Source organism: Anticarsia gemmatalis, chromosome 18 (genome assembly GCF_050436995.1).
Source record: "Anticarsia gemmatalis isolate Benzon Research Colony breed Stoneville strain chromosome 18, ilAntGemm2 primary, whole genome shotgun sequence".
Classification (NCBI taxonomy): Eukaryota; Metazoa; Arthropoda; class Insecta; order Lepidoptera; family Erebidae; genus Anticarsia; species Anticarsia gemmatalis.
The window spans coordinates 9,008,448-9,025,311 of record NC_134762.1 but is presented as its reverse complement, the minus strand read 5'-3'; the positions used below and the strand labels follow the sequence as shown (position 1 = coordinate 9,025,311).

The 16,864-nt window shown below is 37.2% G+C and overlaps 3 protein-coding genes across 3 annotated transcripts; 1 reads left to right on the top strand and 2 right to left on the bottom strand.

Moving 5' to 3' along the window:
• Window positions 1–3,314: 3,314 nt before the first annotated feature.
• Window positions 3,315–10,206, bottom strand: LOC142980783 (trypsin CFT-1-like). The gene is made up of 7 exons (XM_076126362.1): window positions 10,096–10,206; window positions 9,576–9,738; window positions 8,799–9,048; window positions 8,023–8,308; window positions 5,941–6,106; window positions 4,785–5,034; window positions 3,315–3,637 (listed from the first exon to the last, which is right to left on the bottom strand). The coding sequence occupies exons 1-7, from the start codon at window positions 10,139–10,141 to the stop codon at window positions 3,344–3,346; spliced, it is 1,455 nt and encodes a 484-aa protein (XP_075982477.1). The 5' UTR covers window positions 10,142–10,206; the 3' UTR covers window positions 3,315–3,343.
• A 593-nt stretch (window positions 10,207–10,799) lies between these two features.
• LOC142980479 (trypsin, alkaline B-like) lies at window positions 10,800–13,070 on the bottom strand. Its single transcript, XM_076125898.1, has 4 exons — window positions 12,974–13,070; window positions 12,377–12,548; window positions 11,596–11,848; window positions 10,800–11,101 (listed from the first exon to the last, which is right to left on the bottom strand). Exons 1-4 carry the CDS (start codon window positions 13,017–13,019, stop codon window positions 10,817–10,819), a joined length of 756 nt encoding a protein of 251 aa, XP_075982013.1. The 5' UTR covers window positions 13,020–13,070; the 3' UTR covers window positions 10,800–10,816.
• A 717-nt stretch (window positions 13,071–13,787) lies between these two features.
• On the top strand, window positions 13,788–16,099 carry LOC142980478 (trypsin, alkaline C-like). The gene is made up of 4 exons (XM_076125897.1): window positions 13,788–13,855; window positions 14,232–14,406; window positions 15,104–15,356; window positions 15,795–16,099. Exons 1-4 carry the CDS (start codon window positions 13,810–13,812, stop codon window positions 16,077–16,079), a joined length of 759 nt encoding a protein of 252 aa, XP_075982012.1. The 5' UTR covers window positions 13,788–13,809; the 3' UTR covers window positions 16,080–16,099.
• The last annotated feature ends 765 nt before the right edge of the window (window positions 16,100–16,864 follow it).

Genomic DNA, 16,864 nt, shown 5'->3' with positions numbered 1-16,864 from the left:
CAAAATGCCTTCACAACGATGCACTGCTGAATACGTTAGTTTTTACGCGAAGTTACCGGTGCTTGTCAGTAACAGAATGTTACACGAATATTGAATGATACAGGGCTGGCAATGTAAAATATTGACCATAAAAATACAATCAATGGTTCCTTATCTCTATTTATGATTTAAAGTAGTGATTGAGAAAGTATTTACGAAGCTTGTGATAAAGATAAAAAAAAATAATGTGATCGGCGATGTAAAATAGTAATTGTTTTTACGCATTATATTGTTAAGATTATTTAGAACCTTCCGGCTTGTAATATTTATCTATCAACTTTACTTACTCATATAAATGAGCTCGCTTGCTTGATAAGCAAACATTATTCTAGTAGCTTTAAAATAAATGTCAATGTAGCGCATGTAATGTAACTTCTGCATTTATCTGTTATCTACAGTGCAGTTACCAGTCCATCCCTAGTACTCAATTTGAAATCGAATTTTCTAGACGTCGATGTTTTTCCGAGCTATTTCGTATCCCAGTTAGTGCCTGAATATGTTTTGTGTATCTTTTTAGTTGCAAACGGTTTCGCTGAGGATATTCAGCCACTTGGTTGAATGGTAAAAGTTTTGAATATTTTTCCGGGTATCTGTTATTTAGATCAAAATTTTGCGTACTTCAAATTATATGAGTTGTACATACATAAACAAGTGATGGGGTTAGTGTCCGATCTATTGACAGTTTTTTCTATTCTGGGTTTAGACTATTTCCCTATTAGGTAAATTAATTCAGTCAGATTTCGACCAACGCCAACCAAACCAATTCCCATATTATTATACAGCAGTTAAAAGTAACAGCAGTTTAAAAGTTATGATATTTATTTAGGTTCGTTTTATAAGAAAGTGCTTCGAAAAAGTGATCTAATCTATATTAACGAATTCAGATCCACCTGCAACAGTCACAACTATTCCTCCATTAGACTTCTAAAATCACATTTTAACGCAAAGCAATACAAAACAAAAGCTTCTAAATAATAAAAGTTCTTTGAACCTTATATAAAAGTAAAGGAGTAATTGCGCGAAGTCAATTACAAGTTGTGAGTGCAATTTTAATTACAGCGCCCTACATGAGCTCGGGACTGACGTTGACTTAATGAGAGTCGACCAGCTGGGAGCTGTTCCACATATAGATACAAGTCACTTGTGTATTAGTTGTAGGTATACAATAAAATATATCTGTTTAAGCAAGAGATAAAAAACAGGAGAAACTAGATTAAATTTTTTTTAACCCATTGCTACACGCATAAGGAGAGGTTAGGCCTTGAGTCCACCACGCTGGTCAAGTGCGTGTTTTGATCTTATTTTATGTTTATTTATTTGTAACAACACCCCTTTTTAATCGAGACGTAAACACTGTTTATCCAAGACACCTCGTCTCCATTGTAGAAGTCGTACATTACTAAATTTACTTGGCTACATTTATCTGCAATTTTGTCGCTTCCATCTAATAAGGGGCACGGCTTGCCATAAACCGGACAAGTTGCTAATTTTCGGCTCGCTATTGAGAACATTCTTAAATGGAGTCCTGGATTCGAACTAATTCATAACTAATTATGAGTTTTCGAGATCGATTCCGGTAGTTTATGCAACACACTGTCGCTCTTACCACAAAAACTGTCCAACACACAATACAATTTCATAAATCCATTTCAGAACGAATTTGTATCGTACATGTCTAACATTAATTGAACATAATTCAACTCGATGATATTTCGAAACTAATTTAGAGTCGAGTTAATACAACAAAGTTGTTATAATCAAATCCGTGAGTTTGATATGAAGCGGCTTAATTATACGAATTGGTTCAGAATAGTTGCGATACTGGATCGAGACATGATTTTAATTGAATAGTATGTTGTGACTTCGGTAACTGTAGTGTATATTATTGCGGGTAGCTCTCGTGCTCAAATTCCAAGTCTAGATGAAAATAATTCCTGAGTTTCACTGGCAAGTATTTTTTTATAATTGCCTGGAGAAATGGGGTCATACTAAGAGACTTCAGATGTTCTATAAAGTGGTCTATCCAAGGCAAAACTTTACGAGAGTAGAGTATAGAGAACAAATGTATGAAAACCATTGTTACGAATTCCATTAAATAAGGTAACCGATACTTATCCACGAGCCATGAAATTGGCCCTAGCTATAGATTACCATTAATTCATGTAAAACGATATCATAAACTACATGTAACATTCGTGATATGTGTATTCATAACACTCGGCATTCCGCTTCTGAGCGTGACACGTGTTAATACACTATATGTATGTTTGTATGTATGTATTTGATGAATATTACTCGTGAAATAATAATGAGTTTGGTGGTTTTGCCGTTATATTAGTTTGTTTATGGTGTTGATATTGAGACAGATTTTGTATGTCAGATTTAAGAATTCAGAAACACATTATAGGCATAAATGTATGTATGCTTATGAGTGTCAAAATTAGAGTAAGTGATTTAAGAGTTCATAGTCAGTTGCGACCGATCCCCCTAGCGCGGTAGAGATTAAGGAGGCTTGAACAATTTTGACACTTAGTTGATCACTGACCAAATGATATAAAATAAAATATAGCTCATTTCCTACTAGAATCCTCTCTATTATGTGCAGTGGTTTTAAAGATTAAACCCTACATCAATAAGGCACAAGTTTCCCTAAATCAACATAGCGATTAGGTTATATTTCTGGATTTACAAGATATCTCATTTCAAAAGTTTCATATTAAATTACCAACAGCTCTACATCAATATCGTAACTTTTGATACATGTTCATATTACGTAGATTCCCATATATTTCGCTCAAATAAAATGTTGGGCCACGAGACACCGGTGTAACACATTTAGTATGTACAATCACTGAATATGGAACACCTTTTTATCCCTTGTGAAATCAAGGCCGCATGAATTGTTATGCGGTAGTGAAATGAAAAAAGTGAAGAATTTTCTGTGGTAGATTCTTTCTATCATTTTATCTTGATATCATTTATTTGACAGAAAGAATACAGAGTCAGTTTTACAGAAACATGAAATTAAAATTAAAATTTATTATTTTTGATATTTTATTTAATTGCTTTGATATATTTTTAAAATAACATTTTACTATCCAGACATGCATTAGTAATGTAACCAAATAGTAGTAAATTTACTTTACTGGTGATAAATGTGTTACTTCGTTCAGTAATTATGGTTTTTTTACATTTTTTTTGTTATATAACGTTTTCTGAAGTGCAGGCAGAAGTATATAATATACGCTCAACCGTTAATATTATATATCCCAACTACTAACTAATTAAACTTATATTCCCCTAGTTAAGCATTATCTTGAATCCAATTAGCAAAACGACTGACTCTCGTATTGACACCAGGATAACGATGAGAAGCACAGCCGATACCGAAAGACGTTATACCGACGACCACACCCTTGTGGTAGACGGGGCCACCAGCGTCTCCATGGCAGGCGTCCTTACCACCCACGTCCAAGATACCGGTACATAGCATGTTCTCTGTGATCCGAGCACGGTTGATGTAACGTTCAATACATGCTTCCTGGTTGATGGAGTAGACTTGGACGTCGCGGAGCTGTTCTGACCAGGGGCCGACGATCTGGAGTAAAAAAAAAGTAAAAAAAAAAAATAGTCCTCCTTTTTTGAAGTCGGTTAAGAAGAGTGAACTTTGTTTCTCCATTTTCTTGGAAGACACTTACGGAGAATACTAAATTTAACCCATTAATGTCCCACTGCTGGGCAAGGGTCTCCTCCCGTAATGAGGGAGGGGTTAGGCCTTGAGTCCACCACGCTGGCCAAGTGCGGGTTGGGGACTTTGCATGCCCTCAATAAATGTTTTAAACAAATTTTTAGGCATGCAAGGTTTCCTCACGATGTTTTCCTTCACCGTTGGAGCATGTGATAATTATTTCTAATACACACATAACTTCGAAAAGTCATTGGTGTGTTGCCTCGGGTTCAAACCTGCGACCACTTGCGTTGGAGGTGTCAACTTATACCACTTGGCTATCACTGCTTATTCTTTAATTGGTGCGTAAAGATTAAAGTCTCGAGCATTAAAAATAATCTTGTTGGTCCATTTTTAGTATTATAGAACGATTACTTTGCTGTTTGGTTCATATAATGTTTCCATTAGATTATGATCAAATTTTAATAAGACACGAATTAAATAAACTTAAAAAGCATAAGCTGATTAACTTCCGTTCCTATCAGAACTTATCTATTTCCGATGAAAAAGTAATAATTTCTTATGATTCATTACCTATAATCATTCATGAAGCAGGCAAATATAGCCGCATAAAAAAAACATTTTCATTTTAAACAACTTTGTAGTCTGTCATTCGTGTGGCAATTACCATTTGCTTTTTTTGAAAAGAGAAAATTCTTGCGTCGCGGGATTACAAACACACAAACAAGACACAAAGCAACTTTGAGTATTGCGCTAATAGTTGATCCGTGGGGAAAACAAGTCAACGACATCCTGACGCAATAGTAGTGGCATGCCAATCTTAATCAAAGTACCACAAATGTCCGTCAAAAATATCATCATCATCTCAGCCGGGAATCGTCCACTGCTGGACAAAGGCCTCCCCCATCGAGCGCCAATAGGACCGGTCCTGGGCCGCCCTCATCCATCGGACTCCGGTAACCCTTACCAGGTCGTCGGTCCATCTTGTGGGGGGCCTGCCAACACTACATTATTAAAAAAATAAAAAAAATATATACTTCAATATATTTGTACTTACAACAGTAGCTCCCCACCCAGTCACCCACACTTCTTCATCATCGAGCAAGTTGTAATTTGGTCCAGCAATGGGAGCTGGTTGGATGAATTCACTATAGCTAAAGAACCCATCGATCCTTACGACTGCAATGTCACTTTCAGCTCCGAAAAAGTTTGGATGAATTCTGATATCTTTAATGTCGTATACAATGCCACCGCTGTTGGCCATGCTGGATCCTGCGCGGATGAAGTGCCTTGGAGGGGAGATAGGCCTGGAAAGTTGAAATATTGTAATATGTGTAGATATAGAAAAACCATGATTTGTCTTCTTCTTTCCTGTATTGCAGTTTTAAAGTTTCGAGCTGCCTGAACATTACAAATAGGGTGGTTGCTAAGGTTAACGAAAAATGATTAAACTCGTACACGTAAAAGGTTCATCTAAAATCCCCAGACTAAGAAGTATTTTTCGTAAATAATGTTGAAATTGTAAATATTTTATTAGATACTCATTTGATACCAACGAAAATATGACATAGTGACGTCACTTCGTCGTATTTCTATACTAAAATGTGTTTTTGACATTTCATAAAGAGTCGCTGATTTGACTGGTAGGCAACTACCCTATTACACAACGGTTAAAGAGATATCATATAATCAGATCAGTAAGCTAGTCCCAAGTGGGCTAAAAGGTAATGCTAATGTATGACAAAAACATGACCCCGTAAATTTTTCTCTTATATTTGACTAGCTGACCCGCGCAACTTCGCTTGCGTTACATAAGCGTTAAAAATTTTCCCCGTTTTTGTAACATTTTTCACTGGTACTCTGCTCCTATTGGTAGTAGCGTGATGATATATAGCCTATAACCTTCCTCGATAAATGGACTATCTAACAATGAAAGAATTTTTCAAATCGTACCCGTAGCTCCCGAGATTAGCGCGTTCAAACAAACAAACAAACAAACAAACAAACAAACAATCAAACAATCAAACAATCAAACAATCAAACAATCAAACAATCAAATAATCAAACAATCAAACAAACAAACTCTTCAGCTTTATAATATTAGTATAGATAGAAAGCATACAATGACACAGAGCGAGAAATGTAAATGACCTTTTGTATCAAGTAAATTTACCCAAAGCTTCGTATTATTTAGTCTAGATAAATTAACTTACGACACACGATTACCAGCAGTGAGTACAGATCTTTGATTCAGTATCACACCTCCGCCTCTTTGAAATATACCATCACTAAATCTTTCCAAGATGGCGACCATGCTGGGGTATTTGTCGATAGTTGTTTCATTACCGCCTACGATCCTTGGCGCTTGCTGAATCTTCGCTGAAATACATAAAATAATAAATAATTTCGATATAAAAATGAAGTATTTGATGTTGTTGTGATGGAATTCCTGTCTGCACTTGGTTAGCGTGGTAGACTTAAGGCCTGACACCTCCCTCTTTCCGGGAGGAGACTCTTGCCATCGCATTAGGGCAGTAGTGGTGGTATGTTTTTTACTGTTTTTCGATCAATTGTTATATTCAGACTGACCTTGCAGCTTACTAGTCTTAATTTAAGATCGCAAACGTAAAATTTTCCAGCATACATAATTATGTAAGAGGGTCTACATACCTGAAACAGCAGCGAAACAAATTGCTAATACAATGATGGCACGCATTTTGTTATTTGACGTTATACACAAAGAAATTATACAAATCAGTTGTATTTATACTAATGCATTATCATTATTATCTAAATGTCTTAGCAACTTAAAACAGAAAACCCACTCCAAGTAGGTCGCTTTTGCATAAAATGTTTGTCAAGCTTATTACTGTTACTAGGCTGGCCATAGTGTGCTACCCTGTGGAACGCTCAATATCTATTTATTATACTCCGTTCATAGAAGTGACAGGTTTCATTTCACATGCATTCAGTATTGATCAAACTATTCTAATTTAGATTTATTTATCAAACTAGCTTCCGCCCGCGTTTTGTCCGCGTGAAAAGGTTTCTCATAGCAAAAAGTAACGTATGTGTGAATCTAGGTTAATTTATAACACCCCCTATTTTACCCCTTAGGGGTAGAATTTTTCAAAATCCTTTCTTGAGGAATACTTACGTCATAGTAACTTTATGCATGCAAAGTCTCAGCCCGATCGCTTTAAAATTGTCAAATTTTTATACAAACTTTCATTCACCTAATTTAGCCTCTTAGGGGTGGATTTCATCTAAATCCTTTCTTATGGTATGGTTTTCATCCCCTATCTAGCAGATGCCTACGTCATAACATCTACCTGCATTCCAAATTTCAGCTGATCCGTCTTAGTGGTTAGGGCTGTGCGTTGATAGATCACTAACCCCCAGTTTCTAAGGTACATTTAGCGGTAATATATCTATTCAATAGCGTTAAAACTCATGTAAAAAAAAAACGCTATTGGATAGATAAACTACCGCTAAATGTACCCAGAAACCGGGAGTATGTCAGTCAGTCAGTCAGTCACCTTTGAGTTTTAAATATACATATAGATACCACTATTTTCAGAGCATTATACACCGTCAGGAAATCGCAATGACGTCAAAAGCTTTTGGTTGACCAAGATTCAATTAAGTATATATTTTTTATAGCAGTCATATTTTGTCGTTATTTGCATTTGTTTGTGGGTTTTTAACTAGATCGATATCTATTCCAATAGTGGTTATCATTGTTATATATTAATGATTGTAATTACACTAATTATCATTTAATATCATTGTATCTTATCTTAATACAATCACTATCTATCTGTTTGTTGAAAAAACCCCGGGGGCACACTTTAATCTGTTAAGTTGTCTGTGACACCTTTATTTTTGTAACCTGGCTACCAATTCTATTGTGAGGGTCTAATCAGTCATGTTTTCTTATCAATTTTTTCACATTTACAGACCGCTTAAATCGATAATATTTGAAACTTTCAGTTCAAGAGTCGATCGAAATTTTAATCGAACTACTGACGTCACCTAAACCAGGAATGGCCAGCGATATAGAGATATTTTGGACCTCTGGATTCGGGGCTAATTCTTTAAGTATTCATTACCAAATTATTTCTCTTGTATTGGTTTTCCTTTGCAAAGTATATTATCAACCCAAAAACATAATATGTATTACAAAATCTTAGAGGTTTTTATATTGTTAGACCTCCTTATTTAACAGCATAAGAATTAAAGAAAACAAAAAATTGTATCAAGAAATCAATTTATTTATTGCACATAACCGTCTTAAGAATTATCTTGAATCCATCTAGAGAAACGTGAGACCCTCATGTTGATTCCTGGGAATTGAGGGCTGCCGCATCCTCTGCCAGAAGAGGTTACTCCGACGACCACACCACGGTGGTAGACGGGACCACCAGAGTCACCCTGGCACTGGTCACGACCACCGACATCAAGCCAGCCAGCGCATAGAAAGTCGTCAGAAATGCCACTTCCTAAACGCTGCCGGCAAACCTCCTGATTGACTGTCCAAATTTGAACATGACGAAGCTGTTCTGACCAAGGTCCCATGAACTGTAGATAAAAATATATATTGTAGTTTATTTATAATATACGTAACAGGATGCTGAACAATGTAGCCTAAGGAAAGACCTATGTCTTTTAGGAATTCTTTGCCCAAACAAGTTATACTCGCTTTAGTGGTGAAAGATATTTGACAGTCCTTGGTGTAATGTTAAGCTTAGCATATCTTAGCATCAGTATCCTTAATATTTTTATGTTTTGGGAGTAGAGACGTACTTGTATTTCGTCTGACTGTGTGAAAAAACGGTCGTATGACAGATCAATAGCGCGATTCTTTACGTTCGGTAGTATCAAATAACGAGAGTTTGACATTCAAAATGTGCAGTAAAAATAGTTCTAAAAGCACCCGCTTGAGGCGCTGATAAATTTTTCATACAAATATTCTCGACAGCTATAAATAGTCGATAGTGGTAGAGAATCGCACTACAGGTACTAAGATACACATCTGTCTAAGAAGAATAGTTCTGTAATAAGTACTTACAGAAGTAGCACCCCATCCAGCCGCCCACACTTCCTCATTGTCTCCAAGAAAATAGTTGGGACCAGCGATGCGAGCTGGTTGTACGACGTTGCTGTACACAATAGTGTTAGCCGTACGCATCAAAGCTATGTCGCTGTTCAAACTAACGTAGTTGGGATGTCTCAGAAGACTGTTGATGTTGTAGACTATGCCTCCGCTGTTAGACATGGTGGAGCCGACGCGAATACGATATAGGCTTGGGTCCAATCGACTGTAAAAGATAAATTATAAGTTGGTAAACAATCATCTACGCCAGGTTTTCTAGTGGTCTATCAGATAAAAAAATGCAGCCCATCAGAGTTACAACAGCCTAAAATAAGACAAAGCTCTCGATAAATAACGAAAACTTAGGCACGACCACAGGAAAAATAAGATCTCATATCCAATTGTATTAAACATCGTGTACTATAAGTAATCTTCTTATTTTCTTATCGTATGGTTAGTGGTCAATCTAGTGTCAAAGTTGTTCAAGCCGCCCGAAAGTCTTTGACGTGGCGACTGTTATCAAATTATTAACAACCGGAACCTACTTTTTACGTGTCCTCCATAGCGCGGAGACGCCTAGTTCAAATACCACTATGCGGTCACCCACCTACGGAATGATCGCACCAAGGTTTGCTTAACCCACAAATCGTTAACCGATCGGTGAGCGCAACTGGCTATGGGCTCCACTATTTCTTGGTGATCCAGTATACCATATGCCAGCTTGATATTTTGGCTGTACTGGTATTTACTTACAGAAAACAATGTGCAGCAGTGAGAATTGATCTTTGGTTCATGATAGAGCCACCGCAGGAATGTCTGAAGTTTCCACCCACTGATTCTAGGAGAGCAACTATGCTGGGGTAGTTGTTGATAGTGGTCACGGAACCCCCCACGATGCGTGTGGCTGGGGGTCCGGCTAAAAATAATAATACTCATTATTAGAATAATAATACAAAACATTAATTACTCTCTCTCTTTCATGCTATGAATCCCATATGATAGTGGTGTCAGCCTTCCGGATCTTTCTCCTAAACTTCGCTCTAAAGATTATATTATTTATTAACAATAAATAGAAATAGAAATATTATACTTCTCATTAATACAAATTTCTAACTACGTTAAGTTAAAATACATGCAAAAAAAGTCGTCGAGCGTTTGATATTAAAAGTACTTGTCAGAAATTAGTTTTTTGAAACACGTTTGTGGCGCTAATAACTACTTCTTATATTTTTTTTATAGTAGTTTATTTATTTATTATAAATGCTTGTTTTACCTGAGACAGCAGCATAGCAAAGTATAAACACTATGAGCACACGCATCTTGTTCTTCAGCACGAGTGTTACAGTTTAATTAGACCAACTAATCAAAAATATTTATATATAAGTACGGCAAAGTATTTATCTTATCCTTTCCTGCGGATTTCCCTGTTTATTTGTTCATTCTCTATAATCAGTTCATATCAGCTGGTTATCTTGTCATTTTTTTTGATAGGCCCTTAGTTATTATTAATACCACTGACAGGCTTCCTGTGCATAATACAGATAGAAAATATTATTTAAGATCTATGTGCCACCAGATGTGCACCAGATGCTTGGCTGCCGGGGTGGTTTTTTAGTGGAATCACCACATAACCCAAGACACCCCCTCAGGAAAATTGGGCATCCGAAGGGATTTTTCCCCCCGCAAAAAAAAGACTTGTAAGTGCATAATCAATTGATGTCAATCAAGATTGGCATCAATGTCACAAAATCTCCCAGTCAGTTAATCTTGCTACACACATATTCCGGCATTAATCGGCCTAGCCGGGCGGCAAAACCGAATATGTGCAGATGAACCCAATTGGCATAAGCCGAACATGTGAGTCGAGTCGGTTATGTTGTTCGATAAATATTGCCGAACGGAACATGCGAATAATAATATGTGTATAGCAAGCCTTTTAATATGAAAAATTAAACAACAGTTTTCAACTTTTATTTATTTCTGAACTGTCCATTTCAAGCATTATCCTGAATCCATCTAGAGAAGGCAGTAACTCTTGCGTAGATACTAGGACGATAAGGGTCACCACAAGCAGGCACATTGGTGACTCCTACAACGACGCCGGAGTTATAGAGAGGGTTCCCAGAGTCTCCCGTGCAAGCATCACGGCCGCCGACATCGAGCCAGCCAGCGCACAGCATGTTGTCTGTGAGGATACCACCGTGACGGGCGTTACATATCTCCTGGTTGATTATTCTGACTTGTACGTGACGGAGTCGCTCTGTCCATTGGCCTGAAGGCTGTAAAAGTAATTTTACTTCATATAGTTATGTTTAATCCCAACCTGCACTGGGTCAGTGTGGTGGGCAGTTTTACTTCATATTGGTATATGCCCAATCCACTTTAGGCCAGCGTGGTGGATTTAAGGTCTGACATTCTGGGAGATACTCTTGTCTTGCCGTGTGACAGTAACGGAAGAAATATTGCTTCTTGTTGGGTTAGAATGGTTTATGTTATTGTAAAAACATCAAGTCGCTGGCGGGAAAGAAATTCTTGAGTATAATAATGATCTTTTTTGTAATTTTGTTTGTTTTCTCATTATTTTTTTTACTTCGTGTTCGATTTTAATTGAAAATGACAACAGAAATAGACAGAACAACAATTAAATAGAACCACCCTCAGGTTCTATTTAATTGTTTTTCTAATCAAGCCATCTTGACATTCTGGTTTAGGCATCAGAAGGGGTAAGGCCAAAAGCCATGTAAGCCAAAAGTACTTAAACATCAGTACTTACTGTTAAAGAGCCCCAGCCAGCAATCCAAGCTTGTTCATTATCTCTCAGAGGATAGGTGGGACTAGCGATAGAAGCTCGTTGTACAACATGGCTGTACACCATAAAGTTGGATGTACGTAACAGTGCAATATCAGCTTCCAACACACCGTCGTACATAGGATGAGGGAGAATGCTGCTGATAGTGTGGACGGTACCTAAAGTACTGGCCATTCTCGAGCCGACTCGTACACGATAGAGGTTTGGGTCTCCTCGACTATAAAAAAAATATATATAGATTTTTTATTTGAGACCAGTGATAGCCAAATAGTCGAGATCTCGAAGATGACAGACTAATGACTTTCTGAAGTTTATGTGTGTACTAGACTCGCTGACCCGAGCAACTTTGCTTGCGTCACATAAGACATTTTTCGGTGCTACTCCGCTTCTAATGGCCGTAGCGTGATGATATATAGCCTAAAGCCTTCCTCGATAAATGGGCTATCTAACACTGAAAGATTTTTTCAAATCGGACCAGTAGTTCCTGAGATTAGCGCGTTCAAACAAACAAACAACTCTTCAGCTTTATAATATTAGTATAGATTAGAAGTAATTATCATTTGTTTAATGAAGGACAACATCGTGATGGAACCTTGCATGCTTAGGCATGAACTCTTTAAAACAGTTCTTGGAGGTATACCAAGGCCCCAAACCGCACTTGATCAGCATGATGGACCCAAGCCATAGGTGCGTTTACTGCATACGGTAAAAGTTTTTTGCCAATATTGTTAATGTTCATACTTACACAAAACATTGAGCAGCACTGAGAATAGATCTTTGGTTCACAATGGCGCCTCCACAATTATGCGCGAAGATTTCACCTCCCAAAGATCCTAGGACTACTACCAGGCTAGGGTAGTTTTCAAGCATGGTTTCCGAACCCCCAATGACGGCCACGGATGGTGGAACATAGTTCGCTGTAAAAAAACACGATAGAAAGTTATGACACGGAAAATATTTTAATTAGATACTAATTTAATTTAAAATGCATTTATGTACAGTCAACTTGGGTAACTTTGAATCATTTGGGTAACACTGAACGTGGGAATTTGAACTAGTTTCGATTATTTTTTCATATGAAACCAACACAATTGATAAAAGTTTGCAAAAATAAAATTAATCTTCAAATCTAATGATTCACAGTTACCCAAGTTGAATGTATTTGGACCTTTTTAAAAATCTTACTAGTCATAATCATTTGTCGTTGTTACTGACTGATAAAGCAACTGAGACAAAAAGCAGAATGGATACAGGACTTAAAAAAATACTTAATAATAGTGTTGATAATGCTCGAGTGTAAAATGTTCTGAATCACGATTAATATGCGAATACGAAACTTTACCTGAGACAGCTGCATAGCAAAATACTAACGCTACGAACACACGCATTTTTCACTATAGACCAAATGAAACAATATATTGCATACAACTAACCAAAAGTAATTATTTAAATGTATTATCTTATCCTTTTAAATGGATTTTAAGTACATATTTTTATCGTCGTTGATGAGTAGATATGTCTGTCCATATTTTTATTAATTTCATTAATTAGCATTTTACGGTACTTTAGATATAAACCGGAATAATGATAAAGTGTTTAATAGTTTTAGAAATAAAATAATTAAAAACGAAGACTCTTTTACTGACATCATTATTTGTCAGAAACCTTGAAACAGCTCGAATGAAAATCCTTGCTTGGGAAGAAAAACTGAATTATTCAAAAAGCTAAAGTAGAGCTACTCAAACTGAGTGATCATGATAATGATTTTCTACTAATTTCAATAGAGACATTGTCTTAGCGAATTGCGATATTCGAAATGTTAAATACATAGTTTATAAAGAAAAGCGCGGAACTGGTGCCTTTCCATATTTTTTTTTGTGACAATTGAGACACATACAAACATACATAAAATCACACCTTATTCCTATACGTAGGCAGAGACCAAATAATGAAAATTCAAAATACCCAAAGGGGTTTCAACTAAAGACACAAAACAGTTTACATAGATATAAGTATTAGGACTTTCCTAGATAGCGATTAAACATATGCTGATAACTGAGTAGGAAAACCCGTGAATTAAATTATTGGAGAACGTAAAGTAATCTACCGAAGCATTTTGTACATAAATTGTAAGTTGGTTGAATTAAAGCCAGTGTCTTGTTTCGTCTGTAGAGCAAAATGCGTGTGTGCGTAGTATTGGCTTTGTGCTTTGCGGCTGTCTTAGGTATGTAAATAGTAATCATATATTAATACCAATACATAATGTAAGGGAAGTCTTTATAGAGTTACAAATATAACGCTACATCCGAGGTAAACCCTGATTAACGTGATATTTGAAAAATTAAAACGTACTTTGACGGAGCATTGAGAGATGATCAAATACACGCATGTTTTGCCATTAACAATGTTAGTTCCATGTAATAGCTAGCTAGTCGACTCCGGATTATTGTGAAGAATACTATAATATAAATAAGAAAATAAATAAGCACATTAACCTTTACCTTTTGCCCCATCCGGTAACAGAAGTCGAACCCTCGTAAAGAGTACGACCTAAGCTACAGAGGCAGTAAGATATCAAGACTTCTTACTTTATTTTTCAGCTCTTCCCTCCAACCGGCCCATTGTGCGTATAGTGGGAGGTTCAGAAACCAACATAGCCAACTATCCCAGCATAGTTCCCCTCCTTGAATCATGGGGCTCTGGAGTTTTCAGCCATTTCTGCGGTGGCACCATCATGAATCAACGAACTATACTTTCTGCTGCCCATTGTTTCGGGTACGTACATAAATACTTCATTTTACGTTATAATTTGGTAAATGAACTTACGCTCTTATTTATAAACACACTATTTAAGTTAAAAAGCTACTAAAATATGTTTTCTCTTTCTCATTTCTCTAAGGAGTGACAGAAACAAAACACTTTATAAGCCATTCATAACTTCATATATTTTAATAAGTAAGAGGGCACTAGTCGTTCAAATATAAAGTAACTATACAAGAAGTGAGGGAATGCCCCCCGAAAACAAAAATTGCTTATAGTGGTAGCGATTTAAAAAAAATATCTGCATATGTATCAGTACAATATACTCATCGTGTTGCCAATATACTTCTTAGATCTTATGTAATCAGGACCATTCTTCTTCTTCTTCTTCTCGTATGGTTAGTGGTCAACCTAGTGTCAAAGTTGTTCAAGCCGCCTAAAGACCTTACGTGGCTTAACGTCTGTTATATTAATTGACATCAACCGGGACCGATTTTTTACGTGCCCTCCGAAGCACGGAGACGCCCAGCTCGAATACCACTATGCGGTCACCCATATATGGAATGACCGCGCAAAGGTTTGCTTAACCCACCGATCATTTACCGACCGGTGAGTGCAACTGGCTATGGGTGCCACATCAGGGCTAGTTACCGGCCGAGTTTCTACATTCAGAGAAAACTTAAAAACCGCTAATTTATTTGTTATTTTGCAGGCGAAATGATCCCAGAATATTTCGTATCCGCGCTGGTTCCTCCATGGCCAACAGTGGAGGTACTCTGTACAACATCAACAGCGTACTCATTCACCCCAACTATAACGGCGTGTTTGACATCGACATCGCTTTGTTGCGCACTTCCAGTCTCATCGTGTACAGCAACGTCGTACAACGAGGATCTATCGCTGGTCCTAACTATCCGCTGGGAGATAATGAAAATGTCTGGGCTGCTGGGTGGGGTGCTATTGCTGTAAGTACCAATTCATACGAGCAAAATTTTTATTTACATGATCAAAGGCAATAGTTTTAAGCTGTTTGCTGGTCAGTTGTCTTATTAAATATTGAATCAAAAAAACTAATTAAAGCCCCGATGGTGCAACGAAAGAACAACATTTTTTTAAAACTTATTTTAAATGTCAAAACGGCAGTTAGGCCATACATTTACATACTATAGAAGATGACGCTACTGGATTTGGTTGTTTCTTGCATGCTTAGTAGTCACTACTTAGTAAACGGTAGGGTAACAAAAATACCAACTAAAACTAAAATAGTTTGAGTAATATAGTGAAGGTGTGTGACGATTTTCTATTCAAACGAGGTTAAGTTATCAATAACATTCTCTTTTACAATCATATGTACTCGTATATAATAGCATATAACAAAACTTTATATTTTTCTTCTTCTACAGTCCGGGGGTCCATGGTCGAACGTTCTACGCCATGTACAATTAAGGACAGTGAACCATGAAGTATGCCGAAGAAGTTATCCTGGGACCCTCACCAACAATATGCTGTGCGCGGGCTGGGTTGGCGGCGGCCGTGATTCATGCCAGGGTGACTCCGGAGGACCTCTCTATCACAACGGCGTCGTAGTCGGAGTCACTTCTTTCGGAAACGGCTGTGGTCTCCCTAACGTCCCCGGTGTTTATGCCAGCGTTCCACGCGTCGCTCGATGGATTGAAGATAATGCGTAGACTATTAATATAGAAATAATGTTACAAGAGGTTTTTGTTTTATTTCATTTAAGGCTACGTATATTATGGACAAAAGTCTCACACCCAATAGCATGAGCTTTCCAAGGGAATAATTCATACTTATACCCATTACAAATTCGAAAGTAACCCTGCCTGTCTGTCTGTCTTTTTTTTTTATTCGCTTTTAAATTAAGGTCAAAGATAGTTTTTTTTTAATAATCCACATCTGTCCCACTGCAGGGCAAGGGTATCCTCCCAAACGAGGGGGAAGGGTTAGGCCTTGAGTCCACCACGCTGGCCTAGTGCGGGTTGGGGACTTTGCATGCCCTCAATAAATGTATTAAACAAATTTTAGGCATGCAAGGTTTCCTCACGATGTTTTCCTTCACCGTTAAAGCAAGTGATAATTATTTCTAATACACACATAACTCGAAAAGTCATTGGTGTGTTGCCTCGGATTCGAACCTGCGACCACTTGCGTGGGAGGTGCCAACTTAAACCACTCGGCTATCACTGCTAAAGATAGTTATAGACCCGAAAACGGACAAAGGATAGGTTTTGATAATTGTCTACTAGAAATCCCATGGGAACGGGAACTATGTGGATAAAAAGCCATATAACTATAGCTCGCGCGGACAACGTCATAAGCAATAAATACGTAGCTAGTAAATAATAAAATTTTATTGTGTAACAAGTAAATAATATTATTGTGAGAGTTTGTAAGGGTCGTACCAATTAGCCTTCTTTAGTCTCTGTCTACCCCTGTCAGAAAAAGACGTGATATT